The following is an 18,771-nucleotide window of genomic DNA, read 5'->3' on the forward strand; positions in this document are numbered from 1 at the left end:
GTATGAGACCTATAGTATATTCTGTTTTTTAACACTAGGTGAGTGGTAAGGAGCAGTAGGCAGTTAGGAGCTTCTTCACATCTGTTTTGGAGGCTCCATCCAGGGCCTCTATCACAGATTCAGTCAAAAAGCAGGACTTTTACATACATTTTTTTTTAAAATGACATCCCGAACGCACTCCATCAGTGGGAACTGTTCAGTTCATATCCCCGATTCAGCACTTTGGTATTTTAGTTGTTCTGCTCTGCTGACACCTCTGCAGAACATGGTGACCCCTTGGCTTCACTATAGGTCAAAGCCCATGCCAAAACAGAACATATGTCTCTGTTTATTTTTCTATTTGTCTTCTGAACCAGAATAATATAAAAGGAGTGAACAATCCCTTTAATATTAAAGGGGTTGTTCACTCCTTTTATATTAACCTCTTAAGGACATAGGGCGTACAGGTACGCCCTTGTGCCCTGGTACTTAAGGACACAGGGCGTACATGTACGCCCTGTGTATTTTCAATCACCGCCGCGCGGCGGGCGGTGATCGGAACCCCGTGCCTGCTCAAATCATTGAGAAGGCACTTGGGGCAAATGCGCCGGGGGGTCCGGTGACCCCCCCATGTATGCGATCGCAGAAAACCGCAGGTCAATTCAGACCTGCGGTTTTCTGCGTTTCCGGGTTGTTCGGGTCTCTGAAGACCCGATAACCCGGAACAGGATGGTGATGGTGGTGTGATTTCACCCCACCAATCACCACTCAGGATCGCTTTCTGATTGGTCTGTGGGCGGTCCGGCGCCAAATTCAAAAGAGGCAGGCGCTCCTCTCCTCCTCCTTTTGTGTTCCGGAGCCGGAGGAGAGAGGAGCTGCCTGCACGTGTGTCCACCATCGCTGCCAGCACCCCCAGGACCCGATCTGTGCCCCAGCACCCCCCATCAGGTACATAGGGACAGCATAGGGAAAGTTTGGTTTAGGCAGGGAAAAAAAAGGGAAAGTTAGTTTCTGAACTTTTCTTACTTTGATTGCATCACCCTAAGTTAGGGTGTCTGGGGTCCACAGCACAGCTGTGTGACCCTAGACCCCCCAGGGGTGCTGCCACCTGCCCCCCACCTTTTTTGGGGTGCATTTTTTATTTATTTTTTGTGTACGCTGATTGTGGCTGGCACTTAGTGTCCGGCCACTGTTAGCGCATCGCACACCCCACCGCTGATCAACTTCGGACGGTTGATCAGCGGTTTTGATTTTTTTTTTTTCACACATTTTTTGCCCTTTTTTTAGTTAGTTTATTTTATTTTTTTTCTGTTAGTTTTAGGGTGAGTTCGTGAACACCCGTGCCCCCACGCACACAAAATAAAGAGTTACACACACGCACATATACACGCAGACACACACTCCCCTATGGCCCGCCGGACGTTCTCGGCCGAGGAGGCATACGCCCAGCTTGCCTCCGACTCCGAGAGTCCCAGTGAGGATGAGGATGACCCCACATTCCTGTTGTCGTCCGCATCCTCCTCATCATCTAGCGATGATGATGAGCCCCCAAGGCGGCGGAGACGCCGCCAGGCGGAGCAAGGGGACCGCCATGTTAGGGACCCTGTGGCCGACACTAGTACGAGCAGCTCTGGGGCTCGTACTGGTTTCCCGCCCCACCAGTTAAATCCACCGGAGCCCCCTGCCGGTGAACTTGTCTGGTGTAGCCCAGAGCGATACGAGCCCGTGATTCCTGATTTTGTAGGCCAATCAGGAATCCAGATTTCCACAGTGGGCTACACTGAATATGACCTTTTTTGTCATTTTTTCAGTGACCCACTGGTAAATCTGATGGTGGAGCAGACGAATCTGTACGCCCAACAGTTCGTCGCTCAACACCTGGGCTCCTTTTTGGCCAGGCCCGGTGGCTGGACGCCGGTCAGTGCAGCCGAAATGAGGATATTTTGGGGCCTCGTGCTGCATATGGGCCTGGTCAAAAAAAAACAGTGTCAGGCTGTACTGGAGTGGGGACGTCCTATACCAGGCCCCACTTTACAGTACAGCCATGACACGCTCCCGGTTTGAGGCTATCCGGAAATGTCTGCATTATTCCGATAATGCAGCATGTCCCCCCCGAGGTGATCCTGCCCATGACCGTCTGTATAAGATACGGCCGGTCATCGATCACTTTGGGGCCAAATTCATGGAGGCCTATGTACCTGGAAGGGAGGTCGCAGTTGATGAGTCTCTCATTGCGTTCAACGGGAGACTCATTTTCCGCCAGTATGTGCCCTCCAAGCGGGCGAGGTATGGCGTGAAGCTATACAAAATTTGTGAGAGTACCTCAGGGTACACTTACAAATTTCGTGTGTACGAGGGGCGAGATTCCCGGATTCAACCCCCAGAATGTCCCCCCACTCTGGGTGTTACCGGGAAACTTGTGTGGGACCTTATGTACCCACTGCTGGATAAGGGTTACCACCTTTACGTGGATAACTTTTATACCAGTATCCCCTTGTTCCAGTCCCTTGCCGCCAGATCCACGTCCGCTTGTGGGACCGTGCGGAAAAATCAACGCGGCCTCCCTGCCCACCCCCTCCAGGTACCTATCCCCAGGGGTGAGACCCGTGCCCTTACCACTGGAAACCTGTTGCTGGTCAGGTATAAGGACAAGAGGGATGTCCTTATGCTGTCCACAATTCATGGTAACGGCATCACCCCTGTCCCTGTGCGAGGTACCGCGGCAACGGTCCTCAAGCCCGATTGTATCGTCGCCTACAATCGGTATATGGGAGGAGTTGATCTCTCTGATCAAGTCCTCAAGCCATATAATGCCATGCGCAAAACCCGGGCATGGTACAAAAAAGTTGCGGTCTACTTGGTGCAGGTTGCCATGTACAACTCTTTTGTACTATCCCGAAGCGCTGGCAGCACAGGGACATTCCTCCAGTTCTATGAGGCAGTCCTCAAGGCCCTGATCTTTTCGGACCGGGAAAGAGCAGGCCGGAGTACCTCGGGAACTGTAGGTGCCCGGATCGTCCCTGGCCAACACTTTCCAGGTGTGGTCCCCCATACTGGAAAGAAGGGACGAACCCAAAAAAAAGTGCAGAGTGTGTCGCAGGAGGGGGATACGGAAGGACACGACTACTCAGTGCGACACGTGCCCCGATCATCCGGGCCTCTGCATTGACGGTTGCTTCAGGGAGTATCACACTTCCATGGAGTACTAAATTTATATCCCAATTTAGCACTGACATCGGATAAAAAAAAATGGTTCTCAGACCTGAGACACCCAAAAAAACTAAAATAATTTATTAAAAGTAGACATATTAGGTATCGCCGCGTCGGTAATAATCTCCTCTATAAAACTACCCCATGACCAACCCCCCCAGATTAACACGGTCAAGAAAAAAAAAAAAAAAAAAGGTGCAAAAAAAGTTTTTTTTTGTCACCTTACATAATAAAAAGTTTAATAGCAAGCGATCAAAAAGTCATATAGCCCCCAAAATAGTGCCAATAAAACCGTCCGCTCATCCCGCAAAAAATGAGCCCCCACATGAGATAATTGGATAAAAAATTTTTTTAAAAAATGACCCTTAGACTTTAGAGATACCCAAAAAATAATTTGTATCAAAAAAGATAATATAGTCTAAAACCTAAATAATTGTAAAAAAAAGTAGACTTATTAGGTATTGCCGCGTCCGTAAGAATCTCCTCTATAAAAATACCCCATTACCCAACCCCCTAGTTTTTGTCACCTTACATAACAAAAACTTTAATAGCAAGCGAAAAAAAAGTCATATAGCCCCCAAAATAGTGCCAATAAAACCGTCCGCTCATCCCCCAAAAAATGAGCCCCCACATGAGATAATTGGATAAAAAAAATGACCCTTAGACTTTAGAGATACCCAAAAAAAAGATTTGTATCAAAAAAGATAATATAGTCAAAAACCTAAATTGTAAAAAAAAAGTAGACTTATTAGGTATTGCCGCGTCCGTAAGAATCTCCTCTATAAAAATATCCCATTACCTAACCCCCCAGATTAACACGGTTAAAAAAAAAAAAAAAAACGGTGCCAAAACCACTATTTTTGGCACTTTTCCATTTCAATCCGGTAACAAAACAAGGGTTAACAACCAAACAAAACTTAATATTTATTACCCTGATACTGCAGTTTACAGAAACACCACATTTGTGGTCGTAAACTGCTGTATCGGTAAAAGGGAGGCCGCAAAAGGAAAGGACTGACATGGTTTCTGGAAGGCCGATTTTGATGGCCTTTTTTATTGACACCATGTCCCTTTTGAAGCCCCCCTGATGCACTCTAGAGTAAAAACTCCCCAAAACGGACCCCATCTAAGAAACTACACCCCTCAAGGAATTCAAAACTGATTATACAAACTTTATTAACCCTTTAGGTGTTCCTCAACAGTTAATGGCAAATGGAGATGAAATTTCAGAATTAAAATTTTTGGTAACCTTGCCTCACAAAAATGTAATATAGAGCAACCAAAAATCATATTTACCCTAAAAATAGTCCCCAAAAAAATGCCACCTTATCCCGTAGTTTCCAAAATGGGGTCACTTTTAGGGAGTTTCTACTCTAGGGGTGCATCAGAGGGGTTGAAACAGGACACGGTGTAAATAAACCGGTCCATAAAAATCAGCCCTCCAAAAACCAAACGGCGCACCTTTCACTCTAAGCCCCGCTGTGTGGCCGTACATTAGTTTACGGCCACATATTGGGTGTTTCTGTAAACGGCAGAGTCAGGGCAATAAAGATACAGTCTTGTTTGGCTGTTAATCCTTGCTTTGTTAGTGGAAAAAATGGGTTAAAATGGAAAATTAGACAAAAAAATGAAATTCTCAAATTTTATCCCCATTTGCCAATAACTCTTGTGCAACTCCTAAAGGGTTAACGACGTATGTAAAATCAGTTTTGAATACCTTGAGGGGTGTAGTTTCTTAGATGGGGTCACTTTTAGGGAGTTTCTGCTCTAGGGGTGCATCAGGGGGCTTCAAATGGGACATGGTGTAAATAAACCAGTCCATAAAAATCAGCCCTCCAAAAACCAAACGGCGCACCTTTCCCTCTACGCCCCGCTGTGGCCGTACAGTAGTTTACGGACACATATTGGGTGTTTCTGTAAACGGCAGAGTCAGGGCAATAAAGATACAGTATGTAAAATCAGTTTTGAATACCTTGAGGGGTGTAGTTTCTTAGATGGGGTCAATTTTGGGTGGTTTCTATTATGTAAGCCTCGCAAAGTGACTTCAGACCTGAACTGGTCCCTAAAATTTAGTTTTTGTAAATTTCTGAAAAATTTCAAGATTTGCTTCTAAACTTCTAAGCCTTATAACATCCCCAAAAAATAAAATATCATTCCCAAAACAATTCAAACATGAAGTAGACATATGGGGAATGTAAAGTCATCACAATTTTTGGGGGTATTACTATGTATTACAGGAGTAGAGAAACTGAAACTTTGAAATTTGCTAAATTTTTCAAAATTTTTGTTAAATTAGGTATTTTTTGGTGCAAAAAATAATAATTTTTTTACTTCATTTTACCAGTGTCATGAAGTACAATATGTGACGAAAAAACAATCTCAGAACGGCCTGGATAAGTCAAAGCGTTTTAAAGTTATCAGCACTTAAAGGGACTCTGGTCAGATTTGCAAAAAATGGCCTGGTCCTAAGGTGTAAAAGGCTGTGTCCTTAAGGGGTTAAAGGGGTTGTCCGGGTTCAGAGCTGAACCCGGACATATCCCCTCCTTCACCCAGGCAGCCCCTCTGAGATGAGCATCGGAGCATTTTATGCTCCGATGCTCTCCCTTGTCCTGCGCTGAACAGTGCAGGGCAAATGCTTTTTCATTATATTCGGTGACGTACCGAGTCTCTTCTAGGGCAGCGCTAAAGCCCACCCATTAGTGCCGATGACGTCACCGGGAACACTGCTAGACGGAAGCCTCTGCCTAGCAGTGTAAAAATGTAAACAAAAAAGCAGAGCAAGGAAGAGTAATGGAGCATGAAAAGATCCTATGCTCCTCTGAGGGGCTGCCGGGGTGAAGAAGGGGATATGTCTGGGTTCAGCTCTTAACCTGGACATCCCCTTTAATGGCCTATCCTCGGGTTAGGTCATCAACATCGGATCTGACACCCCTCATCCCCGCCGATCAGCTGTTCTGCAGTAGCTCTGGGTCCAGCTCTGCCCGTTGTGAAGTGGATGCAGCGGGTTACTGCAGCACTGCTCCCATTCACTTCAACAGGAGCAGAGCTGCACTAACCAGCTTCATCCACAGCACAATGGACAAAGCTGGGTAATACCAGTGCAATACCAGAACAGCTGATCAGCCAGGGTATGGTGTGTTGGACCACCACCAATCGGATAGTGGTGGTCTATCCTGTAAATAATAAACCTACATAACACAAAGGCCAATAGCATATGAATTGTCCTGTGATGAACCAATAGCTAGGTACTAATAGTTAAAACAAAAACAAACAAAAAAAACTAGCTATACAAAGAAATAAAACAATACTACTAGATTGCAAAAAGAATAATTTTTATTACATAGACAAATACATTAAAAGCAGTGGTCACACATATATCACATGGGACATTTAGGACATCAATATATAGGACTTATTGCCGTGTCCCCCCACAGCTCTTTTTTTTTGTACTGTTTTTATCCCATAGGATATGTGTGGCCATTATGACCACAGCTTTTTATGTAATAAAAAATAAATAATTTGCAATCTAGTAGTATTGTTTTGTTTCTTTGCATCACTAGTGTTTTTGATTTGTTCTATCCTGTAAATAAACCATCATTTGTGAAGGGGTTGACAACCCCATTAAGATGTGTTATATTTTATTGTGCCGTTTTTACATAACCTGTTTCTGTTTTTTGACAGATCATAGACTGGCCGTACCTCAGTGCGAAAAAAGAGAAAATGGGAGAGTCTGTGATTAACACCGTGCTTGTGGACCCAGCGATGCAATACTTAGTGGCTTTAACCGACAAAAACATTATTGCTATATGGAAGATCCTGCCGTAGTTTAGAGCTTTCACATAGTTCTTAAAGGTGTTTCCCCATGGGAAAGGTTTTATTAAATTTTTTTACTTTTTAATAATTTTAATTTTTTAGTTTTTTTTGTCATTTTGGAATTTCTGCTGTTTTGCACATTTTATATGAAATATGTTTGTATAATAATATTTTAAAAACTAAAAAAAAAAGAAGTAAATCTTTATCTCGGCCTTGTATCTATTGTCAGTTTAAACTGCAGTAAAAAAATGTAGTCAGGATGGCTGTTGTTGATTTTTGTTTCAGGTGGTTTACTGTATGTGTAGAAACTTCTGTCCATCTATACCAGCTGTTGGTTGGCTTTCTTTGAGACATATTTTTCCACCATAATTGTGATGCAGTTTGGGCGCCAATTTGCAAACACATCAGTAAATGTGGGCCATTCTCATGTCCCAACTTTTAACCACTTGGGTGGAGACCTTGACTTCTTTTGGCCTTATTGCTACCTCCTTGACCTTATATGCGATGCGCAGACACATCAACTCTATATTTTTATCATAATGAGGCACTTCTTTGGACTAATAAGTTGTCTATGGAGACAACTTGACCAAAACGGCATATTATTATTATTGACAGGAGGGCCCATGCCTTCTGACAGGTTGTCTGGTTTTCTGATATTGATGACCTCTCCTCAGGACAGGTCATCAGTATCAGATTGGTAGGGGCCCGACAGCTTTTTTTTTTTTTTAATCAAATCTTTTTTATTGTTACATGCAAGGTAAAGTTATGAAACAATATTCACATGACTGTCTGTTTCCAGATCATACAATTACACTACAGCGTAAATTACATGGTAGCATAGCCCGACAGCTTTTTGAAGGGGCCACAGGCGTGCTGCGACTGCTGCATCCTCTTCAATGTTTACCTGCAAGCTGTTGCCATTCTAGCTGTGGTGCGGTGTAAATGTACTGCTGACCTTTAAACAGCTGATCGGCCAGGAGTCGGATCCCCCCGCCAATCTGATATTGATGACCTATCCTGAGGACAAGTCAATGATATCAGAAAACCGGACAATCTCACTTTAATACAAATGCATGATAGCATTCATATTAAAGGGAACCTGTCACCGGGATTTGATGTTTAGAGCTGAGGACGTGGGTTGCTAGATGGTCGCTAGCACATCCGCAATACCCAGTTCCCATAGCTCTGTGTGCTTTTATTGTGGGGAAAAAAGCGATTTGATCCATATGCAAATTACGGAGTCCTGTCTGTGAGAGGAGCGTGAAGGAGCCCAGCACCGCCCCACATCCTCAGAATCTCCTCCTTGCTCCCCGACAGCCAGGGAGCCGTAATCTCGCAATGTGCGAGCTAGCCGCATGTGCAGTGTTCTCATAGTGTTCCTTCCCTCTGCTGGCATCAGCCTCAGGGAAGGACTGCGAATGCGCTAGCTCGCGGATCGCAAGATTACAGCGCTCTGGCTGTCTGACGGGGAGCAAGGAGGAGATTCTGAGGATGCGGGCCGGTGCTGGGCTCCTTCACGCTCCTCTCACGGACAGGACTCCTCTCAGGGTAATTTGCATATGGATCAAATCGCTTTTTTCCCCACAATAAAAGCACACAGAGCTATGGGGACTGGGTATTGCGGATGTGCTAGCGGCCATCTAGCAACCCATGTCCTCATCTCTAAACATCAAATCCCGGTGACAGGTTCCCTTTAAAGCCCACAGTGAACCAAACTTGGATCCAACATATGGAACAGCTTGGCAGAACAGAGGAGATCCAGGTTTTGTGGCCTGAATTCTGACGTGGCCATCTGAAACTGGTTTTCGGCCTTAATTCTCTTGTGTGTTCACGTACATGTATATTGGCTCCATATTCCTCAATTTTGAGTCAACAGAAATGCTTGTATATGCCCTAATCATATCCTACCTAGTCTACTGCAATATCCTTCTATGTGGCCTTGCTTTATACACACCTATCCAATCTACTTCTCCCCCCTTATCTCTAAGGCTCAGTTCACACCTGAGCGTTCTGAAAGGAGCGCTCTGTATGCGCGATTGTACGGGCGTTTACAAGCGCGCACACAGAGACAAGTGTACACACAGTGTCGCGCGTTCCCGAAAGTCTATGTACGGGAACGCGCGACAAGCGCCCAAAAAAACGCTCCTGTACTTGTGTGAGCGTCGGGCGTTTTACAGCGCGATCGTACGCGCTGTAAAACGCCCAGGTGAGAACCATTCCCATAGGGAAGCATTGGTTTCTCCTTGTTGAGCGTTTTACAGCGCGTAGGAACGCGCTGTAAAACGCTCAGGTGTGAACTGAGCCTAAGGGTGTGTTCGGCAGATTTTTCCCCAGAATATATGGTAGAAATTGAAGACTGAACCTCAAATTTCTGATGTGATCTTGCATGCAGCAGATCCACCTCCCGGATTTAGCCGTATTCATTAGGGCTAATCCACATGCAGACACCTGCCATGATTTCCAGGCTGTTTGCGCAGAAACTGTGCCAGGAATGATCACATCCTTTCTTTGCAAATCCACATTCACATGAAAGCGCGGATTCCCATTGAAAACAATGTTGGGTGGATTTTGGCTCAGAATACACAAGGAAATCTGTGCAAAATAGCTATGCCTCATGGGGAACAATTCCTTTCACTATGCCCTTTAAGACCTTTTTCCTGATAGAATCTTTAAAAAAAAAAAAAAAGTGGCATCCTGTACCCCTCAAACAAAACTGTTTCAGTACTTCTAGGGAGGCATTATCGGCGTATACTCTGGTGGGCCCAGGCTCTGATACCATAGTGGCCCCAAAGGACCAGGAGAAAAAACTGGAGCTGCCTATGGAGCCAATACCTTGCAACTAGGGTAGACAGTGCAGTCAGAAAGTCTGTCAACTTTTTGTTGAGGATTTGTACTAAAAAAACTAAAAATAAAGTTTCCCTCCATCATTCTGCACCCATTCCCCCTTAAATGGAATATGTCACCTCTGAAACATCCTTCAAAGTAGAGTAAGTGGTTTATAGTGTGACACTTAGTCCGGTTATGTCATTTTTATCTTTTATGCCCCCTTGCGGACCGCTAAAGACACAACGGTCGTGTGCATGAAGCCTAAGGTCCCTATCAGTGCCCCCACAAACCAGCAGTAAGATGCATTGAGAGGACTCCTGTGCTCACACACATAATGCAGAGGCCTCCAGAGGAGTCTTCTCAATTAGTGTTGAGCGAACTTGTGTTTCGCGTTCGGCGTACAAGGAGTCCTCTAAATGCATTTTACTGCTGGTTTGTGGGAGCACAGCGTCAGAATGCAAGGGAGTATGATGATAAAAGATACATGACCGGACTAAGTGTCACACTATTCACCACTTACTAATTTAGGGGGTGTTTTGGAGCCGACAGATTCCCTTTAATAAAAAATTAAATAAGAATTAAAAAAATGTAAAGATACAAGATTTCCCTGAACTTATTATTAATTTATCACACACACTTCTATAGCGCTACTATATTCTGCAGCACTTTACAGACATTAGCATCCAACTGTCCCCAATGGGGCTCATGCACACGGCCGTTGTTTTGGTCTGCATCCGAGCCGCAGTTTTTGCGGCTTGGATGCGGACCCATTCACTTCAATGGGGCCGTAAAAGATGCGGACAGTACTCAGTGTGCTGTCCGCAAAAACAAAAATATATATAACCTGTCCTATTCTTGTCCGTTTTGCGGACAAGAATAGGCAGTTATATCAATGGCTGTCCAGGCCGTTCCGCAAATTGCCATCTGTGTTTTGCGGACCGCTAAAGACACAACGGTCGTGTGCATGATGCCTAAGGTTCCTATCAGTATGTCTTTGGAGTGTGGGAAAAAACTAGTACCTGGAGGAAACCCACACAAACTCCATGCAGATGTTGTCCTTGGTCAGATTTGAACCTAGGACCCCAGTGGTAACCACTGAGCCAGAGCCACCCTACACCGCGAGACAAATGTGCAGGAGCAGCACTCAATGGTCCGTCCTTGTAGGGAATTGCACCAGCAGCGGATCCAAACAGCGGTGGCAGCATCTCCCATCATTCCATACAAAATGCTGTGAAGTCCTAATAAAGATGGAATGATGGGAGATGCTGCCACCGCTGTTTGATTTTCACCCTACACCGAGAGGTCATTATAATTTAAATTACTTTGGAATGTATATGGGAATAAAATATGTAGTAATTGCATCAAATACATGCCTACTGTAGTCTCTGACCACACAGGTCGCCTCCTGCAAAGGAATGAACTGCCCCCATAGTGTCTGGTGTTCTTATACAAGGGCCATCATTGTGATGTCATGGAATGCTGTGATGTCATGTTCTAATTTGCATATGCAGCTGCCAATCTGCTGTCTTTTACACTATGGAAACCTCTTTTATTGCCTCCCAGACTGAGAAATTCCCACCCACTGGATGCTGTGGACACGATATGAAAAGGGGGCCAAGACCAGCCATGAGATGGGTGTGTGTAATAAAGATCCATCTGTGATCTCTCTCATCTCCAGCCTTGGAGTGGCACACCACAGGATCCTCCAGAGGGCCCCAAAGGTACTGGAGTGAAAAAAAAAAACCATTTGAGCCAATAACCTGTCACTAGGGATATTTCCAAACCTATTAGATGGTATGGGGGTGGACTCCCTGAGAAACAATGGCCTCTGGTGGCCCTGTACAGCACAGCACTGGCCGCACTGACCTCGTATTACTATATATGGGCAGCCAATAGTAATCTACACATCAGCCGCGGGTCTGCTGAGCGATGACGTCATCCAGGAAGCAGTCATGTGATCGCCCTGAGTGTCTAACATGTCGGCGCCCAGGAGTAGAGGAGAGCGGCTTCTCCTGGCACTGCACGGGCTCAGCCCCCGGTACCGGCCATGGGGCGGGCGGACGCTGCGGATCGCGCTCTTTGTGCATTGCTGGCTCCACGTTAGCGCCAGGTACAGTGTGAGGGGAGCGGGCAACGTGCACGGTGGGATTTCCGGGGTCCCTGTCACAGCTCTCACTGATGTCTGGTGGGCTCTTAACCCCTTCCTGATCAAGCCTGTTTGAGCCTTTAGGAGAAAACTTTTTTTTGTTTTAGTTTTTTTTAAGTTTTTTTTTTTCTCCATTACCGCATTAAGAAAGTCATGTTTTTTACGCTTCCATGGACCATTTTGGGGTACGTAGGAGTTATCCCACTAATATTTATCAGCAGCCGGGCCCCGAGTGTCCTTCAGAGCAGGGGGCCCCAAGTCCATGGAGCAGCACTCTGCATGTCACATTCCAACATTTTTTACCTGTATAGTTAATAAATAAATATTATCTGTGGGATAAACCCTAAGGGTCTGTTCACACGGTGGATTTTGGCGCTGTCGAATACGCCACGTACTCTACCGCTGAAACCACATTGGTTTCTGCCACGGTTGTTCATGTTGAACGCCGGCCGTCTGTCCGGACACCGAAGGGTGTCTTTGTTGGCATGGTCACAGCTTTAAACTGCCAACCGGCAAACCGCAATCATGCCTCGTTGCTTTCTGTGCGGCCGCTGCTGCAGTTTTTAGCGCACTGTCCGCACAAAAAGGGGCTGTCTCACTTCAGCAAATGGCATTTATCCTGTAGAGAAAGTTAATACAAGGCACTTACTAATGTATTGTGATTGTCCATGTTGCTTCCTTTGCTGGCTGGATTCATTTTCTTCATCACATTACACACTGCTCGTTTCCATGGTTATGACCACCCTGCAATCCATCAGTGGTGGTCGTAATCGCACTCTATAGGAAAAAGTCCCGGCCTCTGTGGTGGCCCGGACTGTGGGACCGCACATACGCTGGTGCTTTTTCCGAAAGTGTGCAAACACGGCCACCACTGATGGATTGCAAAGTGGTCGTAACCATGGAAACAAGCAGTGTATAATGTGATGGAAAAATGAATCCAGCCAGCAAAGGAAGCAATATGGATAATAACAATACATTAGTAAGTGCCTTGTATTAACTTTCTCCAATGATCCGCAGCACTCCTTATAGTTCCAAACAGTGAGTGCGTTTATTCACCAAGTAACATCATAGCAGAGCGACGTTTCAACTCGGAAGAGTCTTTTTCAAGCAAGTGAAAAGGTGTAAGATCTACCTGTATGTAGTGTCCACCAAGAGGCGTGTTCATAGGCTTCAGGAACGCCAGTGATGAAAATACAACGGATGTGTAACCATAGACGGTGTATCATACATATTACTGACCATCGCAGAACTCCCCTGCATAACGGAAACGGGACGGATCTGTTATGCAGCCCATAGACTTCTATTATGACAGAATGCCTCCCATCATAGAATTGCGTCATGGTCCGTGGTAACGGAATCCATAACGCAATTCACCTTTTACCAACAAACAAAGCGTGGACGAATTTCCAAATACGAAATTCGCTCATCTCTAGTGTCAGGTATCGGTGTCCTTTCTGCCAAAAACTGCCCACCTGCATATACTGATAATTTATATGACTGTGCCCCACAATGTAGTAGAAGATGAGCCCCGTGTGACTTGTCCACACTGCCAGCATCCTGGACCCACCCTTGGGCCGCCTGTTCCCATGGCGACCTGAGCGATGCTTTCTGTGCCCTGGCATCCGAACGGCGCACAACTGAGGTCCGCCCTACGAGCTCGGGTTTACACCTCCCGAGGCGGTCTTCTGACATAGTATCTGTTGTCACGGAATGTCTTTCCAGAGCGCGGCCTGCCCCCGGTACACCTTCTAGCGCATGCGCAGTTATACAGACTCAACGCTGCACATGCGATTTTACTACTATATGTGATGCCCAGCCCCTCTCCTAATACATTCGGCCACAGTAAGTCTGATCATCTTCATAATATAATGATATATGTATTTTGGCACAATATTAGTGATTGTTAATAATATGTATGATACACTTGCTATGGTTACACATCTGTTTTATTTTCATTACTGGCATTTGATAGGAGTTTGTTGGCGTTCCTGCAGCCTATGAGCACACCTCTTGGTGGACACTATATATAGGTACAGTGCTCCCTTAAGTTACGATATAAATGGTTCCAGGACGACCATTGTATGTTGAAACCATTGTAACTTGAGTAATCGTTTCCAAAGTCCCAAAATGTCATCCAAGATGAGAGAAAATGAAGATTTAAAGTGTAACTGTCATGTTTTCATAAAAAAAATAAAAAATCAGTTTTAGCATATGAGTTTTTTCCTTAGTTACAGCTGTTTTAACCTCCTCAATATAACGATCTTCTCAAAATGGCTCCTTTGCCAGTTCTGAGGCCAAAACTGCATTCCCTCAGGTCACATACAAATTTGCTGTAGCCAGCAGCTTCCTGCCAGCCAATCAGATTGGATTACTGAGAGACACGCCTCCTCACTCTGAAGCCTAATGCAGGCATGCAGTGTGAAGGACCGCCCCTCTGTCTTCTAGCCGGAGACAGATGAGCCATAGCAACGGTCTTTTAAGGGAGCAGTGGAAAGGGACAGGAGACATTAATGAAAGCTGTTATTATAAGGTAATTACAGATCTTTTGACAATCATTGACAGACTCAGGTATACATGCCTAGCTCTAATAAACTAGCAAATAAAAAATATGACAGGGTACTTTCACACTTGCGTTGTTGGATTCCGGCAGTCACCTTAATCCACTTGCTCGCGCAGCCCGGCATCTCTTCTGTCTTCATCTGTGCTGTGAGCAATAGGACCTTTTGATGACGTCACTACACTCATCACATGATCCATCACCATGGTGATGGACCATGTGATCAACGCAGTGATGTCATCAAAGGTCCTATTGCTCACAGATGAAGACAGAAGAGAAGCCGAGCTGCGCGAGCAAGTGGATTAAGGTGAGTTTAATTTAATTTAATTTTTTTTAACCCCTCCAGCCCTATAGTACTATGCATTCTGTATTCAGAATGCTATTATTTTCCCTTATAACCATGTTATAAGGGAAAATAATAATGATCGGGTCTCCATCCCGATCGTCACCTAGCAACCGTGAGTGAAAATCGCACCGCATCTGCACTTGCTTGCGGATGCTTGCGATTTTCACGCAACCCCATTCACTTCTATGGGGCCTGCGTTGCGTGAAAAACGCTGAATATAGAACATGCTGCGATTTTCACGCAACGCACAAGTGATGCGTGAAAATCACCGCTCATGTGCACAGCCCCCATAAAAATGAATGGGTCAGGATTCAGTGCGGGTACAATGCGTTCAACTCGCGCATCGCATCCGCGCGGAATACTCGCCCGTGTGAAAAAGGGCCTTACCCTTTTTCACTTGCTTGAAAAAGACTCTGAGTTGAAACGTCGCTCTGTTATGATGTTACTTGGTGAATAAACGCACTCACTGTTTTGCTGCGGATCATTGGAGGATTTAACTTTAGGACCATCAAGCCAAGGCCCTGTAACCCCCGTGCACCCACCTCTCCCATTTGAGGAATGTTATATGGATGGACTAGAACCTTATATAAGGTAATGCAGTGCTGCTCCTACTTGATTTTTTTTTTTTTGTATTAACTTTTTCTACATGATAAATGTCATTTGCTGAAGTGACAATGCCCCTTTAACCTGTTCAGGACACAGGGCGTACCAGTACGCCCTGAGAATTTCCGACCAACGCCGCTCGGCGGGCGGTGATCGGAACCCAGTGCCTGCTCAAATCATTGAGCAGGCACCTTGGCTAAATGCTACGGGAGGTCCCGTGACCCCCCTCCCCCGTGTCGGCGATCGCCGCAAACCGCAGGTCAATTCAGACCTGCGGTTTGCGGCTTTTCACTGTTGCGGTGGCGGCGGTGCCATCGGGTCCCCATGCAGCTGTAGGGGGGACCCGATGGCATGGAAGGCAGCGCGATACCTTCCTGAGGCATCGCGCTGCCTTCCGGTGATGAGCCTGTGAGATCCAGCCCCCTGGATCTCACAGGCCGGAAGCTGTATTACTCATACAACCAATGCATTCCAATACAGAAGTATTGGAATGCATTGTAAAAGGGATTAGACCCCCAAAAGTTGAAATCCCAAAGTGGGACAAAAAATAAAGTAAAAAAAAAAGTTGCAAAAATAAAGTTTTCCCCCAAAAAAATTAAAAGTTTCAATTAAAAATAAACAAAAAACGTCATTTTCCCCAAATAAAGTAACAGAAAATTGGTAAACAATAGGGGGAAAAAAAAAGTATACATATTAGGTATCGCCGCGTCCGTATCGACCGGCTCTATAAACATATCACATGACCTAACCCCTCAGATGAACACCGTAAAAAATAAAAACTGTGCTAAATAAACATTTTTTTTGTCACCTTACATCACAAAAAGTACAACAGTAGCGATCAAAAAGGCATATGCCCACCAAATCTAACCGTCACCTCATCCCGCAAAAAATGAGGCCCTACCTGAGACAATCGCCCAAAAAATAAAAAAACTATGGCTCAGAATATAGAGACACTAAAACATCATTTTTTTTGTTTTAAAAAAGCTGTTATTGTGTAAAACGTAAGTAAATAAAAAAAAAGTATACATATTAGGTATCGCCGTGTCCGTATCGACCTGCTCTATAAAAATATCACATGACCTAACCCTGAGGTGAACACCGTTAAAAAAAAAAAAAAGTGTAAAAAAGCCATTTTTTGTCATCTTACATCACAAAAAGTGTAATAGCAAGTGATCAAAAAGTCATATGCACCCCAAAATAGTGCCAATCAAACCGACATCTCATCCCGCAAAAAATGAGACCATACCTAAGATAATCGCTCAAAAACTGAAAAAACTATAGCTCTCAGACTATGGCGACACTAAAACATGATATTTTCTTTGTTTCAAAAATGCTGATATTATTGTGTAAAACTTACATAAATAAAAAAAAGTATACATATTAGGTATCGCCGCGTCCGTAATAACCTGCTCTATAAAAATATCACATGACCTAACCCCTCAGGTGAACACCGTAAAAAAATCGGTGTAAAAACAGCTATTTCTTGTTACCTTGCCTCACAAAAAGTGTAATATAAAGCAACCAAAAATCATATGTACCCTAAACTAGTACCAACAAAACTTCCACCCTATCCCGTAGTTTCTAAAATGGGGTCACTTTTTTGGAGTTTCTACTCTATGGGTGCATCAGGGGGGCTTCAAATGGGACATGGTGTCAAAAAACCAGTCCAGCCAAAATCTGCCTTCAAAAAAAACGTATGGCATTCCTTTCCTTCTGCGCCCTGCCGTGTGCCCGTACAGCAGTTTACGACCACATATGGGGTGTTTCGGTAAACTACAGAATCAGGGTCATAAATATTGAGTTTTGTTTGGCTGTTAACCCTTGCTTTGTAACTGGAAAAGAAAAAGGAAAATCTGCCAAAAAAGTGAAATTTGAAATTGTATCTCTATTTTCCATTCATTCTTGTGGAACACCTAAAGGGTTAACAACGTTTGTAAAATCAGTTTTGAATACCTTGAGGGGTAGTAGTTTCTAGATGGGGTCATTTTTGGGTGGTTTCTATTATGTAAGCCTCACAAAGTGACTTCAGACCTGAACTGGTCCTTTAAAAAGGTTGGTTTTTGAAGGTTCTGAGAAATTTCAATATTACTTCTAACTTCTACAGCCTTGTAACGTCCCCCAAAAATAAAATGTCATTCCCAAAATGATCCTAACATGAAGTAGACATATGGGGAATGTAAAGTAATAACTATTTTTGTAGGTATTACTATGTATTATAGAAGTAGAGAAATTGAAACTTGGAAATTTGCTAATTGTTCAAAATTTTTGGCAATTTGGTATTTTTTTTTATAAATAAAAGTGAATTTTTTTTTACTCCATTTTACCAGTGTCATGAAGTACAATATGTGACGAAAAAACTCAGAATGGCCTGGATAAGTCAAAGCGTTTTAAAGTTATCACCACAAAGTGACACTGGTCAGATTTTCAAAAAATGTCCTGGTCCTTAAGGTGAAATAAGGCTGTGTCCTGAAGGGGTTAAGAGATTGCCGTAATTTAAAATTATTATTTTTTTTTTTTTGAGAAGACCATTTATGTAGAAGACCATTTTTCACTACATAATTGCACATCCACTAAAGTAGAAAATTGTATTTGTTCTTTGTTAGGACCTCCATGGTTGATGATTTGCTGCTGCCCTATGACGTCTCTGCTAAGCATGGTCCAAGCCGCAGCCATCGTGAGACCAGAAGCTGCCTCCCTCTTTCTCATGGAAATACGACCCATGAAATGTGGCCCAGTAATAATGGCACCGTGCACCCTGCGGCCACGACTAGAACGTTTATATCGGTCCTTACCGATGGCGTGACAAAGACTGTCTCCGGCCATATCACTTTTATAAATAACCCTTTGAGGACTATGTCCGTGCTGGAGCCTGGGGAGCCTGGGAGTTGTAGTAGACGCCTTACAGCAACCGTGGAAGAAACTGTGAAATATGGGAATTGCATCGTAGCCCAAAATGGAGGATTTTTTGATACTAACACTGGGCAATGTCTGGGGAATGTTGTGAGTAATGGCAGATTGGTGCAGAATTCTGGAGGGGTCCAGAATGCACAGTTTGGCATCAAGGCGGATGGTACCATGGTTTTTGGGTGAGTACCTTTATTACCTACCTATATGTGACATCAATCGGCCATAAAGTGTAGCGAAAGCTTTAAGAGGGTCATAAATCCTTTCCATAGTGTAAAAATGAGACTTTACGTGCAAACAAACAAGTCAACATATAGCTGGCTGCCACTGCATCTGGAATAGATGCCACCCGTACTGTCCCATCACTGAATGCACACAGGGCATGGA

The 18,771-nt window shown here is 44.4% G+C and overlaps 2 protein-coding genes across 2 annotated transcripts in view; both read left to right on the top strand.

The window, feature by feature from the left end:
* Nucleotides 1-7,099, top strand: part of LRWD1 (leucine rich repeats and WD repeat domain containing 1) — a 46,773-nt gene extending 39,674 nt beyond the window's left edge. The window contains exon 16 of the mRNA XM_040423529.1: nucleotides 6,871-7,099. Coding sequence (XP_040279463.1) covers nucleotides 6,871-7,014 — 144 coding nt within the window. The 3' untranslated portion in view covers nucleotides 7,015-7,099. The remainder of the gene's footprint in view (nucleotides 1-6,870) is intronic.
* A 4,694-nt stretch (nucleotides 7,100-11,793) lies between these two features.
* NAGPA (N-acetylglucosamine-1-phosphodiester alpha-N-acetylglucosaminidase) overlaps nucleotides 11,794-18,771 on the top strand; it is a 30,763-nt gene continuing 23,785 nt past the window's right edge. Inside the window, exons 1-2 of the mRNA XM_040423531.1 lie at nucleotides 11,794-11,938; nucleotides 18,084-18,566. Coding sequence (XP_040279465.1) covers nucleotides 11,805-11,938; nucleotides 18,084-18,566 — 617 coding nt within the window. The 5' untranslated portion in view covers nucleotides 11,794-11,804. The remainder of the gene's footprint in view (nucleotides 11,939-18,083; nucleotides 18,567-18,771) is intronic.

This window comes from Bufo bufo, chromosome 3 (assembly GCF_905171765.1).
Source record: "Bufo bufo chromosome 3, aBufBuf1.1, whole genome shotgun sequence".
In the NCBI taxonomy this organism is placed as follows: domain Eukaryota; kingdom Metazoa; phylum Chordata; class Amphibia; order Anura; family Bufonidae; genus Bufo; species Bufo bufo.